The sequence below is a fragment of the Hyperolius riggenbachi genome, chromosome 11 (assembly GCF_040937935.1).
Source record: "Hyperolius riggenbachi isolate aHypRig1 chromosome 11, aHypRig1.pri, whole genome shotgun sequence".
NCBI classification, from domain to species: domain Eukaryota; kingdom Metazoa; phylum Chordata; class Amphibia; order Anura; family Hyperoliidae; genus Hyperolius; species Hyperolius riggenbachi.
In genome coordinates this window covers 48277084-48293068 of record NC_090656.1, presented here as the reverse complement: position 1 = coordinate 48293068, position 15985 = coordinate 48277084, and the positions used below count along the sequence as shown (strand labels likewise).

Here is a 15985-nt window from a genome sequence, read left to right as displayed (position 1 = left end):
TGTTTAACATAGTGCTATGTGGGTGATTAAAGGACTACTGTAGGTGGGTCGGGGGGAAAATGAGTTGACCTTACCTGGGGCTTCTAATGGTCCCCCGCAGGCTTCCTGTGCCCGTGCAGCCACTCACCGATGCTCCGCCTCCGGGTCACTTATGGAATTTCCGACTTTAAAGTCGGAAAACCACTGTGCCTGCAGGGCTGTTCCCTTGCTCCCGCTGACGTTTTCAGGAGCGTACTGCGCAGGCGCAGACCATACTGGGCCTGCGCAATACAATCCTGGTGACGTCAGCGGGAGGGAGGGTGCGGCTGCGCAGGTGCAGTGGTTTTCTGACCTTAAAGTCAGAAATTTCAGAAGTGAACCGGAGGCGGAGCCCGGAGCATCGGTGAGAGGCTGCATGGGCACAGGATGTCTGCGGGGGACCATTAGAAGCCCCAGGGAAGTTCAACTCATGACCCCCCCCCCCCCTACAGTAGTCCTTTAAAGGACAACTGAAGCGACATGGATATGAAGACTGCCATATTTACATTTGAGGTGTTATTCAGACACTACTGCAGCCAAATACATCAGCAGCACTGCCAGGCAATTGGTATTGTTTAAAAGGAAAAAAACATGGCAACCTTTATTGTCCTTCAAAGATTTGCTGTAATGCTTCCACAGAAAGTTTAATGTGTGCATTAAACACCAAGTGAGCACCTGACATATCTGGCTAAGCAAATTTGGCCGTATTCGCTGTTCAGGCACCCCCCCAGCCTCCTCCTCCAGGGTGCCACTGTGGTCTCCTAGCAGTGAGAGAGTTTGCGCCCCCCCCCCCCCCCGGTTGTATGGGGGCATTGAGAAGCCTCCCCGTAGCGCTCCTGGATAGTGTGTGGTATTGGTTTTTGGCCCTGCATGATTTGGCATGCGAAAGCAAATGCATATTTGCACGAGCATTGCTTCATGAATGGCCAATAAGGCCAAATTTGCTAAGCCAGATACTGTATGTCAGGTGTTCACTCATTGTTTAATGCACACATTAAACTCTCTGTGGAAAGATTTGCTGTAAGATTGAATCCTTTTTGTTCCTGCATTGCTTGTGTTTTTTATATTATTTCTCTTTTTAGCCTCATGATGAAGGCGACATGTCCTCCACGGCTGTTAGACTTGTCCAGGTAAGGATGCTAACCTTTGGGTCTGTTCACATTGGTCCATTTGAACTGATCCGCTACACATGCTTTGCTGAACAGCTGCAAGTTTGGTGCTGCAGCGATTTTTCCGGACTGTGGAGCCCAGCGGAACAGAAACGGAAGCTGAAGCACTGCATTGGGTCCAATGAGAAACGGATCCTTAACAAAACACTGGCTAAAAAAATGCACCGTTCTAGCCAGCAAAATCCACTTTAGTGATGGAAGTCTGTAGGGGGTGGGGAATGGGATAAAGGGAGCTGAATGGTACCAGAAATGGAAATCTGATCCTTTTACCACTGAAGTGCCAGTGTGAAACAGCCCTGAGATCGGCAGACACTAGTAATGCTGGAGAAGTATATTTACCTTCCTCTGGTCTAGAGATGTTTGGCAGCCGATCACTTGTGCTCCAGACACCAGCTTCTTGTGCAGCCCCTTACTGTCAGTGGTCCAGGACTCTGTAGGCACAGCTACAAATAAAAAAGTTGGTGAAGAAGCTGGGTACTGAAGCACTGGTAAACAGCAGTAGGCATGGTCAATGAGCTGCAAAAAAAAAATTGCGCTAATGCAAGATTATGCAAATTCTGTATGAAGATTTTTTTTTTTCAGCTTGACATGGAACCAATAGAATTACATCTTGATGATGTTTGGTCAATATTTCAAGCTGTATGCATTTGCATTCAGTTTGCCTAAGCCAGATTCAACTTGGAATTAATTGCATCTCACGGACTATACTTGACAGAGCCTGAGCACCACTTTTTTTTATTTATTTATTTTTGTGGGTAGGGGTTGGGGCAAGCCTTACTACTTACCCACAAGATGCTGCTACTCTGGTCCCCAGTGCAGGATGCGCCATCTGCTCCACCCAACTAGCGTCATCTGCCAAATTCTGTAGTTCCCGGCAGGATCTTGCACGCATAATGCAATGCATGCCGGGAGATGTAGTCCATGGATGCGAGTGCAGAGCTGTACTTGCTTCCAGGGACTACATCTCCTGGCATGCATTGTGGCGTGTCTGCGAGACTCTGCCACAATGGAGAAGAGTTGTTCATGCAAAAGCGCAAAAAAAAAAAAAAAAAAAAAAAGCTTTGAGCTTTTACTATTTTTTTTTTTTTTTTTTTTTTTTTTTAAATTTGTAAAATGTAGTGTTTGATTAGGACTTTACTTGTGTTCCATATTTCAAATAATTTTGTTTTTTTAGATGGCCGGGATGTCGATGCCTGCCTTACCAGGTCCTCTTCCACCTCCTCCGGGCTTAGGGCTGGGGTTCCCACTAAGCATGAATTCAGACCCTGGTAAACCACCACAAAATGATTCCCTCCCAAAGGTTAGACTTGTTACGTTGTTTGTTACTTTAGACCTAAAACTGATGGTGTCTTGTTTCTATACTAAATATTAACCTTGTGTTTCAGGCAACTCTCATTGATCCCGATTCTCAAACCGCACGATCCATTCTTCTTAACAGAGGTAAAAAGAAAAATCTGGTGAGGATGGGAATGGGTTCTCCTTTCTGTCTTCCAGATACTGTAGCTTAAAACATTTGTTTTATTTTCAGGTAATCTTCCCCTTGGTGCTATCATTCCTCCACTGATGCCCTCCATCAATCGGCCTCGTCTTAATCAGCCACCTGGGGAAGAGTCCAGAGAGGTACGATCTTCTTTGGAGACATTGTTTGTCCGATTTATAAAATTTTTGTTAAAATGCAGAATACAATTTTGCATCTTTAGACCGGACTTTGGGATGATATGCACATTTTTTTGAGAAATCATTATTACTGCTTCTAGTTCTAAGATCAGAAAATATACTTTTTATGCATAGGTTTAAGTTCTGCTTCATGATTATGGTTGGAGCCATATTGAATTCCTCAAGTTCTTGGAGTAGCCGCAACTTGAGATCTTTGTGACATAGCTGGTGTGGGTTACCAGTTACCTCTGTTTTTGTCGTTGTTGTTCTCGAGATTTAAAGGAACCCTGAGCACTCGTTAAAAATAAAATATTGGCTTACCTGGGGCTTCCTTCAGCCCACCGTAGTCCGCAAGGTCCCCCGGCGCCCACCTGGCTCCTCTCCCGGTCCCGGCTGGCAGCTCCGTTATCAGACGACTTTGGCACTAAGTAGTCAGGCCTGCTTCCTCAATTAGAGTTGTGCGCATGTGCGGTTTAATATTGGAGAACTGCACATGCGCAGGACTCTCACGCTAGCTGGCGTGAGGATGATAATTGAGCAGGACGCCGGGGGATCTTGCGGCCTACAGTGGGCTGGAGGAACCCCCAGGTAAGTATTTCATTTTTAACAAGTGCTCAGGGTCACTTTAAGAAGACATCTTTTTCAAGACTGATCAAAAAGTAGTCCCAGGAAACGTGTATAAAACGTGTATAAACATACAAATTGTATGCTGCAAACGGACTGGTATAGGTGGGGAGGTTGAACCAAAAGGCTTATCTTACAGCTCTAGAATCACAGACAGCCTAGAATGGGAAGTATTCATCAATAGCCGGTGAGGGCAACAATCAGGAGAGTATTAGTGGTCTGGTGCTGCTATTGCTGTCAATACTGTGAACAAAGGAATCAATCGATTTTGATTGGCCAATGGCTCACCACTTTTACCACCTCCTTGCAGTATGGGGGCCAACAGATTTTGGAAACTATGAACAGATTGTGTAGGTAAGCTCTCACACTACATGGAATAAAATTGACAAATTAGCTCAATAGCTAATGAGCAACCAGTTCTTCCGTGTGAGTTTTTTCTTTTGTAGACTGAGAACCAGTAATTGTTTTTTATAATGTGTCAGCAAAATCATAAAAAGTGCACTCGAAAAAAGTTGAAAATAAAAATGATATACAGTATGTTTTATTATAATCATGAAATTATGTATGTTTGTTATTACAAGTTTTTTGTTTGTTTTTGTTTTTAGGGGGGTGGGGTTAGCATTTTGTTTTGACAGTTTTCTGGATTGTTTTCTTTTACTTTGTTTTCTAGTCAGAAGATCCCGCAGTGGGTCCAAAAATCCCTCAGATCCTGGAGAAAATTTTACAGCTTAAGGAGATGAGGCAAGAGGAGCTGAATGTGACGTTCACCACAGGTAATATCTTACATTTGCTGGTCATTTCTTATTTCCAAGTTAAGCATGAATGAATATGCATCCCCTTTTCATAGTTAAAGGGATCTCAGTAGTGCATATCAAAGTTTAACTAGTTGTCGTACGCCGTATGCATGCCGCTGTTACCGCCGGTTAGTGGGCAGATGTATGAAATGGAACGCTGTTCCCATTCATAAATCTAAGTCCCCGTTTTAATAAATGCCGGCGTCTATTAGATGCTTTCATTCATCGTATCTTCCTGTCTTGTGGCCACGCATAATTTCCGGTTCACGTGCTTTCGTACTTTAATCGGAAATGACTGACATCTTGTGGCCAAATAGTAAATTACACCAAAATTCATGTTTATTCAATAAAAATCCCCACACTGACTTTTATAATTAACTATTTCCCTCCCATAGTACCAACATGTTTTTGTATAGGAAAATAAAAAGTACATAAAATAAATATATATACAATAATAACATTTCTATAGCACTTTTCTCCCATAGGATTCAAAGCGCTTAGGCTCTCTCAGATTCAGTAATTAGTAGGATGAAGTATTCACACAACAAAAGTTATATTTCTGCAAAATGCCAAACTGAACAGGTGGGTTTTCAGTCTGGATTTAAACACGTCCAGGGATGGGGCTGTCCTGATCTGTTGAGGTAAGGAGTTCCAAAACGTAGGGGCAGCATGACAGAAGGCTCTGGGACCAAAAGTTTCTAAGTGGACTCTGGGTATGACTAGATTATTAGAACCTGTAGATCTGAGAATGCGGGGATTGCTACGCAGCTGTAACATATCTTTCATGTATCCAGGGCCTAGATTATTCAGGGATTTAAATGTCAGTAGGCCGATCTTGAATAGGACCCTCCATTCTATAGGTAGCCAGTGAAGGGAATGCAGGACTGGCGTTATGTGGCAGTGACTGGGTTGGTTGGTTAGCAGTCTGGCAGCAGTATTCTGTATCAGCTGTAGGCGGTACAAAGCCTTTTTTGGAAGGCCAGTGTAGAGAGCATTGCAGTAGTCCAGTCGGGATGTGATGAAGGCGTGGACTAAGGTTGGCAGATCTTCTGGGGGTATGAGGTGCTTGATTTTTGCAATGTTCTTCAGGTGAAAATAGGATGATTTCACCACAGCAGAGATTTGAGTTCTGAAGTTTAAATTCCCATCAATTAGAACTCCCAGGCTACGCACATGATCAGAGCTGCGTAGATCCGTGCCTCCTATTCCCAGTGGTGAAGACTGCAAGTTAAGTTGTTTTGTTATCATGCTCTGCCCTCCAATCAGAAGGACTTCAGTTTTGTCTGCATTAAGTTTCAGCCAGTTGTCATTCATCCATTGCTGTAGTTCACGTAAGCAGGCGTTTATAGTTAGAGTTGGGTCTGTCACACCAGGCTTGAAGGAAAGGTATAGTTGGGTGTCGTCTGCATAGCAGTGGTATGTCAGGCCATGTTTTTGGATTAGTTTTCCCAACGATAGCATGTAAATCATGAAAAGCAGGGGAGAGAGGATTGAGCCCTGGGGCACCCCATACTTAAGTGTTACAGGGGTGGACAGGAAGGGCCCCATAGACACTTTGTGGGTTCTGCCACTCAAGAAGGATTGGAACCATTGAAGTACTATGCCATCAATGCTGCAGTATTCCTGTAGCCTGTTTATCAAGATGTAATGGTCAACTGTGTTAAAGGCTGCAGAAAGGTCTAGCAGTATGAGGATCGAGCACTCTCCTCTGTCTCTTGCCATGAGCAGGTGGTTGCATATTTGGATGAGGGCAGTTTCAGTGCTGTGGTGTTACCTGAAGCCAGACTGGAATGGGTCATAACTGTTATTTTGTAGGATTCTGGCTTCTAGCTGGAGGTATACAGCTTTTTCAATTAGCTTTCCCAGAAAGGGGAGGTTAGAGACAGGTCTGTAGCTGGTCATTGCATCTGGGTCCAGGGAGGGTTTTTTGAGGAGAGGCCTGATGATTGCTTCCTTCAGTAAAGCAGGAAATATCCCTGATTGTAAGGAACAGTTAACAATTTTGAGGAATACCGGTACGAACAGATCGGGGCAGTTCAACATGAACTGTGTTGGGCCAGGATCCAGGTCACAGGTAGTTAGGCGGACGTGAAGGAGGATGCTTGATGTGACTTCTTCATCAATTTCTTTGAAGTTTGACCAAGGTGTTACGTTGTCTCTGCTAATGGTCTTCGGCGCTATATTAGGCTCAGATGCTGTAAGTTGGATGGCGGACCTTATAGTGGAGACTTTGTCTGTGAAGAAATGGGCAAATTGGTCACAGAGGTCCTTTGAAGACTCGATATTAAGTTTTTGACATGCTGGGTTGCAGAGTTTTTCCACTGTGCGGAACAGTTGGGCTGGTTTGTTAACTGCATTTGCAATCTCTTGTGATAGAAAGGATGATTTTTTTCCCGTGATTACCTTTTTGGTAGCTCTTCATGTGGAAGATTAAGGCATGTTTGTCTTCTGGGGACTGAGATTTGCGCCACAGCCTCTCAAGTTTTCGGCCTTGTCTTTTCAGCTCTTTTATAGCGTTATCAAACCACTGTGCATGATGGTGTGGAGTAAGATATTTGGTGCGCAGAGGAGCAATGGTCCCAAAGGTGGAGGACACACATTTGTTGTATTTAAACACCAGAGTATCAGGGTCCAAGCTGGAGTCAGTCAATTCATCAAAGCTAAGGTTATCTCGGATATGTTGAGGTGTTAGCCCTTTTAAGCGGCGATATTTTATTTAATTTTTGACCTGGTGTTTGACGGCTGGTATTGAGAGGGAGAAGTGGATAGTGTGATGGTCTGACCAGGCAACAGGATTAATTTCCACATTGGCTATTGACAGCCCAGTATGGAATATAAGGTCCAGAGTGTGACCTTTCCTGTGAGTAGCAGAGCTGATTGATTGGAGGAAGCCCAGTTCATGTAAGGCACGAGGTAGCTCCTTTCCAAATTGTGAGGAGGAGTCGTCCACCCATGTATTGAAATCTCCAAGAACAATCCATCTGGGGTGTTCCAGTGTTAGGTTGCATAGGAGGTCTACAAGTTCCTCAAGGAAGTCTGAGTATTTTTCTGGTGGGCGGTAGATCAGCAATATGTTAATGTTTTCCTCAGCTGAAAGTTGCACCCCCAAGCATTCAAACGAGTTGGTAGGACCTACAGTAAGTAGTCTGATTTTTCAAAGCTGATCTAAAGCAAAGTGCAACCCCTCCTCCCCTGCGTTCTTTCCTGTTGCAGTATATCACGGAATAGTTTGTTGCCACAGCTGCCTCCAGGGTGGGGCCAACAGGTTCAGAAAGCCAGGTTTCAGTCAGGCAGGCCAGATCAGAAGACTCTATTAGATCATGTATGATTGCTATTTTGTTGTTTATTGATCTGACGTTGCAGAGGACAGCCTTGATGGGGCTACCCTGGGAGCTGAGGTCTGAGATTGAGGACTCCAGGAGGGAACAGTCTCCAGATGTGTGGCTGTCATCTCTGCCGGATTGTGCTGGAGCTATTAGGGTTGTTGGCTGGGTGTACTCTGTTGATTTTGTCACAGAGTTATTTTGGTTCTGCAGTGAATAACGTCTTTTCCCATGTCCCCTGGATCCTCTCTTTGTCTTTCTGTAGATTCCAACAGACTTAAGTAGAATTATTGTTGATTTTGTCAATTGGATATATATTTCTTGGTTGGTATACAGCTAGAAGTGTCTGTGCTGAATATTGATGTTTACACATTATTTTATTAAGTAGTTACCTTAGGGACTGAACTTTTGTAATATTTATGTCAAGGGGGTATATTGCTATTGATTTTTAATGTATGGGCTTGTAATTAGTGATGGATGCAAAACTGAAAAAATGCACCTTTATTTCAAAATAAAATATTGGCGCCATACATTGTACTAGGGAAATTTTTTAAACTTTGCAATAACCGGGACAAATGGGCAAATAAAATGTGTGGCTTTTATCCACAGTAGAACGTTTTATTTTAACACTATGATGGCCAAAAGCTGAGAAATAATGAATTTTTTCATTTTTTTTTCTTATTAAAATGTGTTTATAATAAAATAATTCTTGGCATACTGTACCTCCCAAAGAAAGCCTAATTGGTGGCTAGAAAAACAAGGTATAGATCATTTCTGTGATTAATAGTGATTGTTATTGGCGAAAGAATGGGAAGAGTGCTGACAGGTGAAAATTGTTCTGGTCCATAAGGGGAAAAAGTGGTTAAGTGGTTAAAAGCCGTGGCAGACGCCATGCCTCACCCATTGTATCCTCATGGCAGTCAGCAACAGTGTCCTGGATTATTTCATGTTAATCTTAATGCATGTTTGAGGAGGTATAAGGGTGGAGCTACCTACCCTTTCCCCGTCCCTGCGGCCTAATAGGAACCTTAACCCTGCAAGACAATTTTTTTTTTTTTTTTGCGGGGTTAAGGTTCCCTTTAGGCTTCTTGCACACAGGGACGTTACAGACACACGTTAGTGCAGCCTGTAACGCTCCCCCAACGCACAGCAATGTAACACAAGTGGTCTGTTCACACTGCCCACGTTGCGTTACTTAGTAACGCAGCAAAGTGCTGCATGCTGTGCGTTCTACGTAGCTAAGCCGCGTTAGACTGTTTGCACATGCTCAGTCATGTTGGGGAGGAGGGGAGAGCGGCCGGGCAAATGGCTAATTAATATTCACTGCACTCAGTGACGTGCAGTGTTTACTTCCTAGAGCAGCCGCTCTGTGCGGCAATTGGCCGGGCGGGACCACGTGATGCCGCATGCGTCCAAAAGTACGCATCACGGACGCCAGAGTGAGCTGCACAACGCGTCTCACTCCGATGTCCACACCAGAGAGTACCAGGCGTTGCGTTAAGGGCACGTTATGTGCCCTATAACGTCCCCTAAACGCAACGTCCTGGTGTGTAACTAGCCTTGAGGATGGATTTTCACAGGGGTGCTGTGTCCATTTACACAATAGACGCGACTCCCATGCTGATGCCAGTTCAAGTCCGAATCACTATAGCTGCACCATGCATGGCTATGCGGATTCAGTTTTAATGGGCTGCATTTCTGCGTGCAAAATTGAGTATGGAACACGGCTGCGATTCCACTATAGCGGAAAGCAGACTTTTTTTTTTCCCCCCCGTTCAGCCGCTATGGAAAACTGACAGTGAATGGATCCCATTTTATAAATTGGGTCTTTTCACTTTTGTGGGGCGGAGCCCATCACGGAACGGAATGCGTGTTTGTGCAGTCTGCTACTTTTCCGTGCAAGCCGATGTTATCCTGTGGTGGAAACACATCTGCCCTGGGCTCCCTGTCAGAGCAAACGCTACACTGTCCTCTCCCGCTGCCCGTTGAAGTCCAACTGAAGTGGGAACCTAACAGTTCCTCAAGCCAGCCAGTTCACATGACATTTCAGTTCTGTGGTGTCCTTGCAACATTTCCCAATGTGCTTTGCTGCAGCCAGGATCTTGATTTCTGCTGCAGCTCAAGAGCAGTCTTGACCAATTTTTTCAAATGTTAGTATGCATCTTTGTGTACCATTGAGATGCTCTGGGGTTTATAAATGCTGCTTGGTTCTTTTGAAAGAACATCTGTAATAACCGCTTCCCCAGGGGATACTCCCCTTGGAAGGGCGAAGCCTCTGGATCTTAATGAGACTTTTTCCCGTCCTCCTTAACTTCCAGGTGCTGGCAGCCCTCAAACACTGCAGAGGTAAATATTTACCTACCACGATCCAGCGCAGGGGTAGTAGCAGCTTTCCAATCGGGCTCAGGTGGAAATAGCAGAGCCCAATCAGCTCCGCTCTCCTGTACAGACGCAAGTTGAGCAGACCCAGTTAGGGCTCGGCAATTTTCGCCCGAACTGTTACTGGACCGGGGAAGGCAAATATGTCAGGTGCCAAGCTGACACGCTTGTTGCCGCGCTGGATCCCATAGGCTTAGGACAATGGGGGAAGCCTCAAAAGGAGCCATTTCCCCCCTCCCCCCCGTGGTAAATATCCGGTAAAGCTATTATCAAATGTTGCTGCAGTTGTTGTGTGGGCTTAGACATCTTGGACTGGCTCCCTTCCTGAATGAATTAGAGATTACCTGTTTTGCTCTGCCTTTAAAATAATACCAGTTGCCTGACTCTCCTGCTGATCCTGTGTGTCTATTACTTTTAGCCACAGCCCCTCAACAAGCATGCAGATCAGGTGCTCTGACTGAAGTCAGACTGGATTAGCTGCATGCTTGTTTCAGGTCTGTGATTCAGCCACTACTGCAGACAGAGATCAGCAGGACTGCCAGCAACTGGTATTGTTTAAAAGGAAACATCCATATCCCTCTGTTTAGGTTCCCTTTAAGGCTGGTTTCACAGTTAGATGCATTGCAGCAAGTTTTGCTGCATCCTATTGAAAAAGCATGCTGCAAAGTATGTAAGTGTAAATCCATAGTGAAAAAGATATGATTCTTTCCTTTTACAAAGCATGCCATTTTCTTTTGATTTTGACCCAGAATGCAATGTGCAGAAGTTCTGACTCTACAGGCTGCATACTTGTTGCTGTTGTAATTAAAGGGAACAGTAGACTGGGGGGATAGAAGAAATGTATACATCCCTCGGGCTTCCTCCAGCCTGATCGCTCTGACATCGCTGTCCTCCGCTTTCTGCATCCTCGGTAACGGGTCTCATGAGTTTTGCCAGTCAGGGCTAACAGCTCATGGTGCAGAACGCTCCCAGCCACAGGAGCGAGGCGGTGGAGCGTGTGCAGCCGCACTGTGACTGGTTGAACTTACGGGACCCATTACCGAGGCTCCAGAAGGCAGAGGACGGCGGCGTGGAAGTGATCGGACCGGAGGGGCCTAGAGGAAGCCCCAGGTATGTATACATTTTTACTATGACCCCATCTCGGGTACACTTTAGGACATAGCAAAACCCCAAAATTGCAGCCTCCATACTCTTATTTCAGGTTTTCTGTGAGGTGAGATAAAATACATCAGGGAAAAAAATGTCTATTTTTATTTTGTAGAGGAGCATTTGATATTGGCAGAACTAAGTAGTGCGAACATTTTATTTGTAAAAGAACTTTATTGAACATACGTTTTCTCATCCGTTTATTTTGGTTATCACAGAAGAGGAAGATTTTGAGAATGATCCCAAACAAGTTTTCACTGCATCTGAAACAGAAGAAGAGATCTTTGGACAAAAAGAGGTATGAAAATGGCATAGTTTGGAAAGTATAATTTATTATCCTATGTGAACATATCCAGGTACTCCCATGTTATAAACTATCAGATATAATAATCAATAAAAACACGTTTTCCTACTTTTTATTATGCATGCAGTTATTATATTTGCTTTTGTGCACAAGCATTATTGTCCATTAAGTACAGTTTATCTGCTCTGAAAGATGCCATTGCATTTTATTGCACAACTGCTGTATTTATATATTGTAACGTACCCAGTGAGATTCCTCTGCTGTTTTTAACTTCTGCTATCCATGCAAGCTAAAACACTGCACAGCGATGTTTACTAATAGTGGCTGTCTAGCAGCTAAGCAAACATAAATAAGATAATGTTATCACTTGCGTTCAGAACGGCAGTAAGCTTCCCATTAATGAAGACAGTGCTGTGTTTAACCCTCTGGGGGATAATCCTGAGCTGAGCTCGGGGTAAGCCGCCACAGAGGATTTCTCAGGCCCTGGTGGGCCGATTTGCATAATTTTTTTGTTGTTGCACGCAGCTAGCACTTTGCTAGCTGCGTGTATATACCGATCGCCACCGCTCCGCGCTGATTCGCCGCTACCCGCCGTGCCGCGCTGCCCCCCCCCCCCCCAGACCTTGTGCGCATCCTGGCCAATCGGAGCCAGGCAACGCTGAGGGGTGGATCGGAACTCCCTCTGACGTCGATGACGTCATCCCGATCGTCGCCATGGCGACGAGGGAAGCCAAACAGGAAATCCCATTCTGAACGGGATTTCCTGTTTGCTTTGATCGCCGGAGGCGATCGGAGGGGGTGGGGGGGATGCCGCTGCACAGCGGCTATCATGTAGCTAGCGCTAGGCTAGCTACATGATTAAAAAAAAAAAGAATAATTAAAAATGTGCTGCGCCGCCCCCTGGCGATATTATTGTATCACCCAGGAGGTTAAAGCCAATGGGTACCGCTGTAAAAATAAATAAGTCAGATACTCACCTAAGGAGAGGGAAGGCTCGGTCCTAACGAGCCTTCCCTCTCCTCACCCGGTGCCCTCTGTGCTGCGCTGGCTCCCCCGTTCGCGTGCGCCGCCGCAGGGACTTCGGAGGTCTTCGGGAGCACTCGGGCTTCCGAAGACAGGCCGCTCCATACTACGCACGCGCGATTGCGTCATAGAGGGCGCTCGCGCATGCATAGTATGGAGCGGCCCCGTCCTCGGGAGCCCGAGTGCTCCCGAAGGCTTCCGAAACCTCCCTTCGGCGGCGGAAGTGGCAGTATTTGACCGAACTGGTCGAATACTGCTACGGGGGATCCTGCGCGGGACCGGGCACCGGGAGAAGAGAGGAAAGGCTCATTAGGACCGAGCCTTCCCTCTCCTTAGATGAGTATCTGACTTTTTTATTTTTAAAGCGGTACACATTCACTTTAAGTGTATGAATGCTGTTGTGCTACAATTTTTTCTGCTAGTGAATTTGTATGTGGCAGAGGTCTAGAAAAACTGGGATCTTCCAGAAAGAGGAATAAAGCACGGGAGAGATCAGGAGCCCCTTATGGTGTAGTAGGTTATGCAAATGGCATAAAGAAGACCAATAAAAGTGGTACTCACAAACTCTGGTCGCGGAACGGCAACCTCATGTCAGATTTGGGTGTGATGTAGCTGATCACATTTGCGAGTGTGTATGCCTTGAAATGGGGAGATCGCTTTCCAGAGAAAGTGTAGTTGGGGTCACCAAAGGGGAGTCCATTAGTGGCCCAAACTGATAACTATAAAGTGAGAGGAAGTGTAAAACACTGAGAGACACTGAAGTGTCAAAAAAGCATCTTTTTATTTAATAAGTGTTTAACATAATAGCCCTAACTAAACCGCTGCATCCCCGCGGCTGTAAACTATCTAAATCCCCCCCCTAACTCCCCCCATCCCTCTCCCCTGCAAAATCCATGACTTTCTTGGTCATGGATTTTGCTGCCCTAAGCGCTTCCATGTGAGGCAGAGCTATGAGCTGGAGCCCTGCCTCACACGCGTCTGTCAACGGCGGATCTCCGCCTCTCCCCCGCCCCTCTGAGTGAAGGAAGACTGGGAGGGGTGGGGGAGAGGCGGCGATCCGGGCTGACAGATGCGTGAGGCAGGGCTGCAGCTCATAGCTCTGCCTCTCACGGAAGAGCTGCCCGGATTGCCCCCCAGGGAGTTTGGGGGTATTTAGTTTAGAGCGGCGGGGATGCGGCGGTTTAGGTAGGGTTATTATTTTAAACACTTTTATTAAATAAAAAGATCATTTTTTTTGAGACTTCAGAGTCTCTCTTTTAAAACAATTTAGAAGGTAAGAGGATCTTACCTCAGGATGACACTGTTCAGGGTAAAAAAGAGGTAGTTAATTTGTGTAACAAAAAAAAAAAAGACAACGCGTTTTCGTGGGAGTCAACTATCTTCCTCAGGCCAGTGAATAGTTTCTTAGGGCAAGTATCATATGGCTTGGAGTGCCTGTACTGCATGTAAATGTATCATTGGGGATGCCAATATCCCTTTGAGAAAATTGCAGTTCGGAAGAAACATGTATTTTTAGAAATGCATGCAAACCTATTTGGTTTATTGGTTTATGCAAGCTTTGATTTGAGCTTTGCTTCTAGTGTTCGACCACAGCAATGAACTGCATTCTCACCCTTGCCCTGTACTAAAATGTAACGAGCGATGAAACTGTGTATACAAGGTGTTTGTAAAATGATTGTACACCATAGAAAAAAAGTCGAAGACGAAGAAACCGCAAGAAACGGAATCGCAAGCGGGTGACTGCAGTGGTGGACGAGCTGAATGAGGCAGCAGAGGCTGTTGACCCTGCAGGAAAAGTTGAAATAGAATATGTGACAGAAGAGCCCGACATCTATGACCCAAACTTCATCTTCTTCAAAAGAATTTTTCAGGCTTTTAAGGTATCATCATTTGTTGTTTGTGTGCATATATATCCTGTATCCTTCTTCTCTGCAACTCTGTGAGGTAGAAAAAAAATCATTTAACCACTTACTGACAAGCTGCCGCATTAAAACGTCCTGTTGGAGCCTAACAGCTCCAGGGTGTTTTAATGCGTCGCTCGCTCACGCTGCTGCTGTCCACGTGTGCGCGCCGCCCCCGCCACCGTAAATAGTTGCCTTAGGGACTTAGCTTTTTAATCTGTATTTTATGAGGGTATATTACTATAACCGTATTTTTCGCCGTATAAGACGCACTTTTTCTCCCCAAAAAACGTGGTGCAAAAGTCCCTGCGTCTTATACGGCAAAGGCAAGGAATCCCCGACTTACGAACGCCTGCCGATACGAACCGCGACCTGCCGTCATTGGGGATTCCCTGCCCGTGTGTCCCGCTGTGGCCATCTAGTCCACCTGCCGCCGCTTGCCTCTACCCCCTTGTCCTGGTGTGGTTGGGTCCCCCGTGTGAGCAGCGGCAGCAGCTTACCTCCTCCATCTTGCCCGCGGCAATTGAAGACATACGACTTCTGTGGGTGGCTTCCTCTAGAGCCGGCTTGTAATGACACGTCATTACAAGCCGGCACTAGAGGAAGCTGCTCACAGAAGTCTGATGTCTTCAGTCGCCGCAGGAAAGATGGAGGAGATAAGCTGCTGCTGCTTACACGGGGGACCCGACCACACCAGGACAAGGGGGGCAAGCAGCGGCAGAGGGGTGGGGTGGGGGGGGGGTTTAGATGGCCACAGCGGGACACACATGGAGGAGACCAGAGGTCACATGGGGGCGACAGCAGACACATGGGGGCGACAGCAGACACATGGGGGCAGACAGCAGACACATGGGGGCAGACAGCAAACACATGGAGGCGGACGCATGCCAGGACGCTTGGGGGCGCCAGCAGGACACTTGGGGGCGCCAGCAGGACACTTGGGGAAGACATGGGGACATAGGAGGACACCATTTGGGGTAGGTCATGTACAAGATGCTCCTGAAATATGGACGCACCAGGTTAAGGTTTTTTTTTTTCCTTGGTTTTTGGCCTCTAAACCTAAGTGCGTCTTATATTCTGGAGCGTCTTATACGGTGAAAAATACGGTACTTTACTACATAGGGGATTGGAATTATGTAATTATGGCATGTAATTGTCGATGGCATGTAATTGTCATAGGGACATAATTCAAACAGTCTAATAATTGGGACAAATGGGCAAATACAATTTGTGGGTTTTATACACAGGAGAATGTTTTATTGTAAGGGTACAATGGTTAATTTGCATATATTCAGCAGTGATGCCTGGGAGACATCTCAAGCTCACTCCAACCTGAATTATTGCAAATTCTTTCTGTTTTAAGAAAGCAAACTTTTGTTATTGTAAAACTATAATGGCCAAAACCTGAGAAATGATTTTTTTCCCATTAAAAGGCAATTACAATAAAAAAAATGATTGGCAAAATGTACAACCCACAGAAAGCCTAATTGGTGGCAAAAAAAGATATAGATCATTTTGTTGCGATAAGTAGTAGTAAAGTTATTGCCGACAATCGGGGAAAAACTTTACCCAACGATCATTAATACGAACGACAAAAAACATCGGGAAGATGGAAATATCCAACCTGACGGATCGTATCTAGTGACAA

General features: G+C 45.5%; 1 protein-coding gene across 1 annotated transcript in view; it reads left to right on the top strand.

Annotated features, from left to right (window-relative positions):
- The window catches only part of SF3B2 (splicing factor 3b subunit 2), a 54921-nt gene that overhangs the window by 11508 nt on the left and 27428 nt on the right, over positions 1–15985 (top strand). The window contains exons 3-9 of the mRNA XM_068260576.1: positions 1101–1148; positions 2362–2487; positions 2573–2627; positions 2716–2807; positions 4138–4240; positions 11328–11407; positions 14125–14316. Coding sequence (XP_068116677.1) covers positions 1101–1148; positions 2362–2487; positions 2573–2627; positions 2716–2807; positions 4138–4240; positions 11328–11407; positions 14125–14316 — 696 coding nt within the window. The remainder of the gene's footprint in view (positions 1–1100; positions 1149–2361; positions 2488–2572; positions 2628–2715; positions 2808–4137; positions 4241–11327; positions 11408–14124; positions 14317–15985) is intronic.